An 11,170-nucleotide genomic window follows, 5' to 3' on the forward strand; every position below is an offset into this window, starting at 1 on the left:
TCTTTCCTCTCTTCCATGATCTTTGTCTCTCACAATTCTTCAATGGGTCTCCACAGCAATGTAACTTCTCCAATACGCTCTTCACCAGACCAAATAATATACGTAAATGACCTAGAAGATGAACAACCTCAAATCTCAGCAACTATAACTAGAAATAACCACACATTCACTGCCTTTACAAAGTAAACTAGCAAAAGACCAACAATTCACAGTTCCGGGTTTAAAAATCGACCTCGTAGCTGGCCGACTTCTATAAAAGAGATGAATTAAAATCTTAAAACTAAATGCCTAAAAACATGTTAAAATTAAACTCAAATATTATTGATTTCTATCAGCCCTTTCCTACCTGTATCACTTAGCTCATTACCCTGAACATTGACACTAAAATTCTCACAACTAAAGCCAAAATTTTGAAACAAAAAAATCTTCGACTTCATGCACTCTCTGTATTTCTAATGCCGGGATTTCTTCTTTCTAGACTTCGCCGCAGAAGCTTTAGTTTGGTCGGCTGTAGGCTTGGAAGAACCTGAGGTGGCCTGAGTTATTTTCGCCGAGCTTGAAGATGCATTGACTGTAGATGCATTAGCCTCATTTTTTTCTCTTACTACTGCTCCCTGAGAACCTCTTACCTGAGCAGCCCTCTTATCCTTCTTCTTGGGCCTATAGCTAGACCTCTCCCTTCTTGGGAGCCACCTCTCTGGATCAGGCGGTGGGCCTGGGTTTGTCGGATCAAATCCCTTTGGATACCTTGGCTTCCTCTTCCTCTTCTTTCTAGCTTTTCCCCTCTTTCCTTCCTCCTGTACTTCATTGACAGGGTTCGCCATATGTGCCCCTTCAAAATGTTTAGCACCAGAAGTTCTTTCTAAACTCTCCACATTAATTTCCTTTAGTCCTGGGAGGGGTTTAAGCCGCTCCTCATATGACTCGGCTTTATTAACATCGACATGGGCTGCAGTGGTCACCAAACCCACCAAAGCCTGGATGTTCCCGTGGCTCTTCACAACCTGTTCATACAGTCGTGCAGCTTCTTCCTGTTGCCCATGTTTGAGCTTAAACGAAGCAGCCTCATGCATTATCAGATTGAGCTTGTAGTTTTCCTCCGACATAGTGTTAGACCACCAACGGATGGCAGAGTCAAGCACAGCCGCAGCAGTCCTGGAATCTCCACAACGCTCTCTAAGAACAACAAGTGTGGCCACAGTGGCAGGCATGTGTTGTATTTCGGAGAGTTTACTCAAGGATTCAGCAGCAATTTGAGAGTGGCCAGCAGCAGCAGCAACTTGAGCCCTTGCAAGGTAAAGTTGTTCAGATTTCTCAGGGTATTTCTCTGCACATTGATGTAGGATATCCTCAGCTTTTGTTGGATTTCCCACTCTGACAAGCACAGCAGCTTGAAGCAAAACAGGCATTACATTATCTGGGAACATGTTTCCAAGCTCCAAGGCAAGATCTTTAGCCTGGAATTTACAGAAAATCATACTGTTATATAAAGTTGATTAAAACCAACCATACAAAAAGTTCATAGAGAAGATAGTGGGGGAAGCGAACCTCCTTCAACCGATCCGTGTGGAGAAGAAGAAGCAACCGATTAGCATAAATAGCTTCTTTTTGTCTGGAGGATAGCTTGTAGTCAAGCCCATTAGCAAGCTTGAAACTCTGGGACTTACCCGTTTTATCTATTAGACGATCAAGCTTCCTCAATCCATCAGCAATATCCTTTGCACCTTTCAGTGCAATTAAGTCATTTGTAGCAACGGCAAGTGATGATGGATCTGCCACATTTCGCTTTATGATTTCAGTGTAAGCTTCACATGCCTCTTCTGGATTTCCTGTTAACTGAAGAAGAACAAGGGAGACCATTTGGAATCTTGGTAACAAAAGCCATATTTGATATCAACACAGTAAAATAAGTGTATGATATACCTGTCGAACATAAGCAAGCTGGACAGCAATAGGCGCAAGTTCGCTCTCTATCTCATCATCCGCATAATCATCCTCCATCAGCATTTCCTGGCCAATTCTAATAGAAGACAAGTGGATATATTTCTGGGTAAGTCACCTACTTCCTAGTTAAACGTTTCTATGAAAAAGCATGGACAAATTACCAGCAAACTGGAATAAATAGTTCTACTTCAGCTCTTCAAAAACAATAACAAATAAATAAATAAATCTACTTCAATACTATGCTACCAAGACGTTGATAATCATAGTTGATTAAAATCTTTCTAACCTTAAGAATTACGTGTAACATAGCAGTGTCTGATACACAGTATCTAATATTAACTATCTACAGTCAATTTACAACGTGTGACAATTTCTTTTTTCCTTTTCTGCCTTTCAGGAAATGGGATGATAGCGGTAATTTAACTCTAGTAAAAGTCAGATCAAGATAGCACCACCTATGAGCAGTACAGAAGCTAACATAACACTTGTGTAAACAGGTCACTGTATCTTCATCTAGAGGTCATTCATGGGTAAGCACTTTATTGATGCACAAAAAAAGTAATTCTAAATCTTGATCTAGAGGTCATTCACTAGTAAGGACTTTATTGATGCACAATAAAAATAATTCCAAGGTCTTGTATACAAAAAATGAATCAATAGCTTAATAGCACCTTAAACTAACCCTACCAACACACCATAAAATGACACATTCTACATATTAAATTAAACATTTGAATCACTACCAGTGAATTGATGACAAATATTATCAATAATTTCTATCTCATCTGCATATATGCCTTATTTGATAACAATTTCTCCTGGTATAAAAGAAATTGGATTAGGATGAAATGATATCCCGGGCCACTGGTCCCAACTAAGTGATGCTGAACAAAAGGTGAATGAAAGTTTTTATTAGTCTTGCAGCACTTTCACCAAATAGATGAACAATAGTATGCATATTAGAGGAAATACATGTTAGACATATGATCTCAAAAGCCACTCAATCATCTCAGGTCTATAGGCTTCACCACGAACAAGGGTTATACAGGATGGGCAACACTTCAACAATTGAGCAACTAAGATCTTACTGCTTAAGTCATAAAATTATAACAATCCATTCAGTAAATAAGATTTAACTGCTTCAGTCATATATTCTAAAAATTGAAATATAACTGCCCCAGGTCACAAAATCCTAACAACTGAAATTGAAACTATTAAGAAGTTCTAAACTCAAGCATCCACTTAGAAGCTACAAATCCAGCAGCCACATTGCAAAAGTAATTTTGTAAATTGAGATATGGAATCTTCGTGACACATAAATGAGCAGAAGCTGCTAGTAACAAGCAGAGTTCTGTAAGATGAATACATGCACATTACCTTCGAGCTGAAAGCAATAACTGCTCAGCATCAGCATAGCTTCTTTTCTCTATCAATGAACATGCAGTGTTATAAGCCAATTCAAAGCTGCTGGTTGCTTTAACTTTCATTGCATCCAACATTCCTTGAACCTCAGAAACCCTTCCGGCCAAAATTAATGCAGCAATTATATTTGTCTTTAGTTCCAATGAATTATCCATCTTAAACTTTTGAAGTTTCTCATAGCTTTCCAGACAAGATTCCATTTTGCCTAAGCGATAGAGAATCTGTGATTCCAATTGCAGAACACCTGTATTTCTCTCCTGATCCTTTAAACACTGCAGAGCTTCAGCCTGCTTGTTTTGCCGGTACAAGCAATAGGCCTGCAAATGTTTGGAAAGAAGGGAGGAAACCATGGTCAGCAAAAATAATAACTTCACCGTGAAAAAACCAGACAGGAAAAACAAAGGTAGGTGGTGATTTATTTGCCTCAATTGTTATGTTCCAGCTGAATTGGTAAGTCCAGATTGCCTAACCTACAAATGGATTGCAAAGTTTATTTAACCCAAAAATAGGTACAGATTCGTTGCCTCTTTTATGATGTTCCATCAATTTATTGAGAAGATTTTTCTCTTTCAGTTGCTTTATCTACTATCTACAGAATATTTCCAAACGAAAGCACAAATTATTTAAATCAAAGTTTCAACGCCTTGTCATAGTAGTGTAGTCCATATGTTTCACACATAAAACATGGAAGACTATTTATTCCAATAGCAATGTCAAAGACTTCAACACATCGCAGTAACTTCCTTTTTTAAGACCATAGTACAACTCGGTACTATATAGTTGCACTGACAATAAAAACATTAGATAATTTGCAGTAGAGACAAAACATAAGTTGCTGAGGTCCCTGATCTGCACATAGTATTTGTTGCACCAACAAGTATATGTGTCAGAATCAGATGCTAAAGAAAATCTAATAATTACGACTACAGAAGCATAAATGCAATGAGCTTCCCTGCAAGGTTTTGCGACACAAAATTTTATTACAGCTTTCATCATTTTCCCCCATGTCTAACTATATCTCAGTTAGTGAATGAATTTGTGCAAATGATTACTTGCACATAAAGTGTTCCATGAACTGTTCCAAAACTACCCAAAAGTTGCCCATCATCACAAACGATTTCAAGTATAACCAGAGCTATACAGTCAAATGTGGCCCCTTGAATCAAATGCAACTCATAAAGAATAAAAGAAAGAAAAACCTTTGAAAAAAAATCTATCCAAAGTTCTAAGGCACCTTATAAAAATTGAGATCGATCGGGAGTCGTTCCGAAGCTTGAATTATCGAAAGTGCTCGATCGATTTTGTCGGCTTTTATCAAGGCAACAACCTTGCTTCGCAAAGCGTCTTCATCACCGGGAGCAATCGACAGAACTGGAGAATGCAGAGAAAATTCAAATCAGAAACTCCATCAGAAATCCAATGCATAAAACGAAAAGAGTGAAAATCCGAGAAGAAAAGACCTTGGTCCGAGACTTTAATGACTTGGTCATAATCGAGATTCTGCGTGTGACGATGGAGAGACGCGAAAAGATCTTCAAGAGGAATTGACGGAGCAACTGGAGCTTTGGACTTCTCTTTGGTCTTCGGCGCCATCGATTGGCGGGGAAGTGCGCAAGGTTTGCTCTAGCTGCTTTGGTATAGGTGAACTCGTTCCGGACTTCCAATCCAGGAGAAATGAAAACACATGAAAGAAAGAGAACAAAAACACTCAACGGAGAAGAAAGTTTACTCGCCGGCCACGAATCGTCACCGGGCAGCCGTAGTGAGAATGACCGAAGATCAAGATCGTTGCGGAGAAGAAATGGAAAAAGGACGAGACCTAGGCCCATGTCCGGACCGCATCCATTGTTTTCTTTTTAATTTATCTTCCAAATCGGTTTGAGTGGCCCGCCGGGTTGCAAGGTTTAGCTGGTTGATTTTGTTAATGGGTCAGTTTAATGGAATCATTTAAGTAGTGGGCTTCCTGAAAAAATAAAGCCCAAATTGATACACCTTTTGTGTATACGATGCCCACACAGGGCAAGTGACCCTGTTGAAAACCAAACTGTAACTTGCAGACCTGAAAGTTAGTCCATCCTATTCAATGAGCCTGGACTAACTTCCTTCATAATATGAGGACCAAATATACCTTTCTTCCCTTTAAAGCCCAACAAAGTGTTGGATTACAAGGAGATCAACCTTGTTTTTTTAATTATGTTTAAAAATAAATGAGGATAGTATAGTACTATGAAGCCGAACAAAATGGAAATTTTATTTTTTATAAAATATTATATTATCTCATAAAGGAAAATTTCTTAGTTAATTAGGTTTGTTTGATCTAAAAACAGACTTATGCACAAATGCAAATACTAAGTAGGTTGAGAGCAAGGTCAAGTGTATTGACTATGAAAATATTGTATATTGATTTTCTCGGTGTTCTTAAAATTTTTTATGTCTGTGTTGATTAGTTTTATTAAGTTTTAGGTATGAATCATAAATACTTTTATGACATACATTAAATATATTTTTGCTTTTTACTTTTGTCCATGGCATAAAGCCATTGTCATTGGAAAAAGTCGAGAATCCCATAGTGAGGAGATTTATAGATAAATGTATTGCTAAAACTTTTAAGCGATTGTCTGCAAAATAATTATTGAAGGATCATTTTCTCTAATCAGATATGGGGGTGAAAGTGCAGTCCGGTCTTTCTAATTTAGGAAGTAGTTTAACGGGTTTGATTGAAAGATATGGAACAAGATGATATCATGCTATTTTGAGTATTCAAAAGCCACTAATACAATTATTGCAATATCCATTCAGAGTTAAACAACATGCTTTTGGGAATAAGAGGTAGTTCACTATAGGAAGTCAGAGGTTTTAATGTGAAAGGTCAAAGATGAGACAACAACACCATATTCTTGAAGATTTGGATTATTGATTCCACATGTCACTTCTTATCTTTATTCTTAACTGAACTAAAATATAACATCTTTTTGTCGTAACCCTTTTGTCTTGGTTTTATAGGTTACCTATGTAATATTTTTTTTTTAAACATTGCAATAATTGTTGCCTGGTTGACAAATCAAGATATTACAACCATAACTGCTATGATTGATTTAAAATAATACGAGCCGCAATTACTCAGTGGTTGTGGTTCCAGGAGACACTTTTAAAGATATGTGGTGATGACACACATGTTACATATAAATGTGAGTCAGAAAGTAACGTTGAGTATTTTGCATAGTCAGATGAGTCCGATCATAATAATTCAAGTAAATTTGTACTAGAAAGGCTTTCATCCAGTTGTGTCTATTGGTTTGATTTACCCAAAGAGATGGGTGATGGGTCCCCACACAATCAAACTCAATCATTTATCTTTAGAGATGGATTGAAATTTATATTGAGTTTCATGTCGGCCAAATTCTCTTGATAGTCACAAAGATTGATAAAATTATCAGAATGGGGATATTGATTCACTTTGTTATAAAATGGGTTTAATTGATAAAGATCAAAATGAGTTCTAAAGCAACTAAATATAAGAAATATAGAGAAAGTGAAAGTTATTTCAAAGAAACTATTGTCAGAGTGGTTCTGTCCACTCTTGTGGGCGGTAGCTTTCCGCACTTAACAGATCGATCTTTTGCGTGTATTGGCTATAGCCGCTATCATGGTATCAGAGCTGGGCACGCCACGTCCCATGTTCAAATCCCGTGAGAAGCGGTCAAGAGTGGGCGGGGTGGGTATCAGAGGGGTTATATCCACTCTTGTAGGCGGAAGCTTTCCGCACCTAACAGATCGGTCTTTTAGGTGTATTGGTTAACATGTGCAAGTCAAACACTAAAATAGTTTAGTGAATTACGGAGAAAATATACCCTTGTTGTAGATGATCTTTGAAAGAATTCCATTAAAGATAATATTTTAAATATTTGTAGATCGAAGTTTCTTTGTACCTAACTTGTTGTACTCTAACATATATACCTCCCTCACCCAATCATCTCTACCAAAGAGAAAACAAAATTTTGGGAGCAAAGAGGAGGTTAGGATGAATTTTTGAGCTAAATTTATGTGAAAACATTTAATACTTGATTTGATGAAATCTTTCATGCAAATATTAGTGTATTAATTTTTTGCTAGTGACTGGAGAGAGTGATCAACTGCCCCCAATTATCATAACTATGTAGCAATATTTACATGTGGTATAACTTTAATATATAGTCTTGTGTGTCAAAAATTCTTATATGGTAATTTATAAAGCATAAATGGTGTTTTTATTAAATTAAATAAGATTAATGTTTAACAACACATATTGTCTTCTTTTGAGATAAAGAAACTGATTTTGTTGGTGGTAGTACAACTCATGAGACCCCTGAGCCGTCATTTTATAATTTAAGATGCAGGAATCAACTGAATAAATAAGAGAAAAGTGAACCAAGAGACCTTGGGGATGGTCAGGGGATGGTGAGTCATGGCTCTTCTTGAAAACAAAAAAGAGAAAACTATTGAGGCTTCCATTTGACAAAAAAATGCTCCACAAATGAAGGCAATTATAAGAGGCAAAACCTGGAATGGCTATTCCCAGACTCATCATGGTTTGGTTGTTGTGACATTATAAAAAAAAAAAAAATTGATGCATGTGTAAAGGCTAGTGGTGAAGCTAATAAGAAACAACAAAGGCTACTATTAATTTTGATTTCAATATTGCAAACTTTGAATTTGTAGTTGAAGGTGAAAATGGTGATAGGGTGAACCAAGATGCGCTCAATGATGGTTTTGGCATCAAGATAGTAAATTCACAATTTATTGGTGAGGTAAAAACTGAAGATCCTTTTGAAGAGGTCATTAATATGATTTTACCCTTTAAAATTGTACGTCGTCATTGTTTGAATGAATAAAACTTTAAACACATTAGTTGAATGTATCTCAATCCCCAAATCTTAATACTTATTAACACAAAGATAATAGTTAAAAGGTAGTAGCTCATATTGTATGATCTAATTTTGATTTGGCATGTACTTTATTCTATTTGAGATTTAAGTAATATACTCTCCAAAATAAAACATTCTAAAATTACAACAAAAATTCTTCATTCTATTTGACAAAAGAGCATAGGTTTGAAAGTTATTAAAAATAATATTATTAATGTGATTGATCTTTGATTGTAAGTTTAAAAACAAATTAAAACTAATAAACAATTTACTCTTGGTGAGCAAATGACTGACTCGAACTTTAACGTTTCTTTTGTTGGGGGGTTCTATTACGACATCAAGTAAATACTCTTTCACTTTCATTTGGGTCATATATATAGTAATACTTTTTGATAACTAAATTTGATGGATATTGTCACATTGGGTATTAGTATATCTGTCTGGTTGATTTTTTGTTTTTATACCATGGGCTCTGATACCATTTATTGTGTTTCATTAGTGTAAAGAATAATCTTATATGATTAAACAAGGCCCAGGAGGTGGGAGCCGAGAGTGGGACGGGATGTCTTCGAGTTTGGACTCACCCCGTCCAAGTAAGTACTGTTAGGAAACTCACGTTTCCTACGTTGGGCAACATATTTTATTCAATTATATTTAATATGGGCTAAAATTAAGTGGTCTAATTTTAATAAGCGCATAAATTACTAAAGAAGGAATATGGGCTAATTGAGTAAATACCCATATTATCTTAATTAGGGAATTATGGGAACCCTAATTAAATAATATAAATAAAACATCAGGGTTGTGGTCCCGACAGACTAAATCAAACACGTTTTTTTTTCCCCATCACGAAGAGAGACGATGGTCCCGTTGAGGAATAAAGGTGATTTAGTTGAGGAAGATCATAAAACCATTCATCTATTTGTCATAGTAATTCCGCATCAGGTATGTATCCTGAATCCTAATATTCTAGTGTGATAAAAATTTTGGATTATGATTTAAGACTACAGTTTTTTAACAAGTACGTTTTGCCATCATTCTATCTAGAGTTTAATAAGCCCTCCTCTCATGAGATCCTCTTCTTGTTACCTATGTGGGACTAATAAGCCTCTAGTGAAGAGGGGAAGGCAAAAAGAACAGGAAAACAAAAAAAAATGGAGGGGAGAAAAGGAAAATAAAAATAAATAAGAGTTGAAGGACAAAAGGAAAAGGAAACAAATAGCAAGAAGAGGAGACGAATGAAGAAAATAAAATAAAATATATATTTAAAATTTTAAAATTAAATAAAATTATAATTAAAGTGAAAATGAGGAAATAAATATAAAATATTTTATAAAAATATAAATAAAAAATAAGGGAAGAAAAAAAAGGAAAAAGGGGAGGATAACGAAAAAAGGAAAATGAAAAAAAGGAGGAGATAGGAAAAGGAAAAGAAAAATAATTAAGAGTTGAAAGATAAAAGGAAAAGGAAACAAATAGCAAGAATACGAAAAAATGCAGGAAAAAATTAAAATATATATTTTAAATTTTCAAATGAATTAAAATTAAAATTAAATCGAAAATGAGGAAAATAAATATAAAATATTTTAGAAAAAAATATAAAGAAAAAACAAGGGAAGAAAAAAAAGAAAAAAAGGAAAATGAAAAAAATGGAGGAGAGGGAAAAAGGAAAAGAAAAATAAATAAGGAGTTGAAGGACAAAAGGAAAAGGAAACATATAGAAAGAAGAGGAGAAGAGTCAAGGAAAAAATTAAAATATATATTTAAAATTTTAAAATGAATTAAAAATATAATTAAAGTGAAAATTGAGGAAAATAAATATAAACTATTTTATAAAAGATATTTTTATACATGAGAAATATTTTGTTAATATTTTATTGTACAATTGAGCCATGTACTTAAATCTTGTTCTCAGTTTGAAAGTTTATCTTGTTCATAACTTAAAGTGTATTTCAAGTCTTTGTGAGACCCGAAAGGTCAAAACCATACGAATGTTGGTAAAGGAGATTAACTTGATCCTATTAATTGAGACTCAATTATTAATATGGATTTTCAAGTAAATAAGACTCATTCAAAATACCCTTTCAATTTAATTGACCATTCACAAAGATAAATTTCATGACATACAAAATAATTTGTAGTATTGATAATATAAATTTATTAAAAACAAAACCATATTAGTCGTTTTTTCAAGAAATTTTGAAAATAGATTTTAAGTAGAAATACGTTTCCAAGGACTATTAGTGCCTCATATTTTTTGGAAACATTTTTCTAATTGGAAATTCTTATTAAAAAAATCATATAATTTTCTATGTAAGATTTTCCTACCAAGATGGGCTAGAAAATCGTATATAAATTTTTTGAATAAGTATTTGACTGTTGATATTATAATACTTTTAGCATGAGGCAATTTTCATAACAATTTTGTGTTGGACATTTTATTTGATTAAAAATTTATCGATAAGTATAGTAATATATTAGATTGATTATTAATTTTTATTTATTTCCCTAGAAGAGGCAATAAGAGGTCCAGTTAACTTTCCTAAGAAAATTTTAAAATATTTCTTATAATTTTCTAGTAAGTCACTAATAGGATTTTATTTAAAGGTTTTTTTTGGCAATATGTATCGTAAGAAAAACATTTCTAGTTTTTCCTCGCATATAAATTTTCAACCAGAGGCACTAAGGAGGCCATAGTAAATTTATGGTCATATTAAGAAATTACAGAATAAGTTAGATAACATTTGGGGAAAAAAGATTAATATTGGTGCGATCTAATCCATTATCGAGATTCAATCCCCAACCTCCCCTATCATTCTGTTTTTTTAAAAATGTATGCATAATTTTATATATAATTTATTTGACATATATTTTATGCAGAGTATTAAATGTAGGTTGAA

At 34.2% G+C, this 11,170-nt stretch overlaps 1 protein-coding gene across 1 annotated transcript; it reads right to left on the bottom strand.

Annotated features, from left to right (window-relative positions):
* Positions 1–144: 144 nt before the first annotated feature.
* LOC137953991 (uncharacterized) lies at positions 145–5,174 on the bottom strand. Its single transcript, XM_068801575.1, has 6 exons — positions 4,827–5,174; positions 4,601–4,737; positions 3,322–3,683; positions 1,924–2,020; positions 1,549–1,836; positions 145–1,457 (listed from the first exon to the last, which is right to left on the bottom strand). Exons 1-6 carry the CDS (start codon positions 4,957–4,959, stop codon positions 453–455), a joined length of 2,022 nt encoding a protein of 673 aa, XP_068657676.1. The 5' UTR covers positions 4,960–5,174; the 3' UTR covers positions 145–452.
* Positions 5,175–11,170: the final 5,996 nt, after the last annotated feature.

This window comes from Aristolochia californica, unplaced genomic scaffold (genome assembly GCF_029961685.1).
Source record: "Aristolochia californica isolate CCGP_79_NKW_82.1479 unplaced genomic scaffold, dmAriCali1.0.hap1 SCAF_1, whole genome shotgun sequence".
Classification (NCBI taxonomy): domain Eukaryota; kingdom Viridiplantae; phylum Streptophyta; class Magnoliopsida; order Piperales; family Aristolochiaceae; genus Aristolochia; species Aristolochia californica.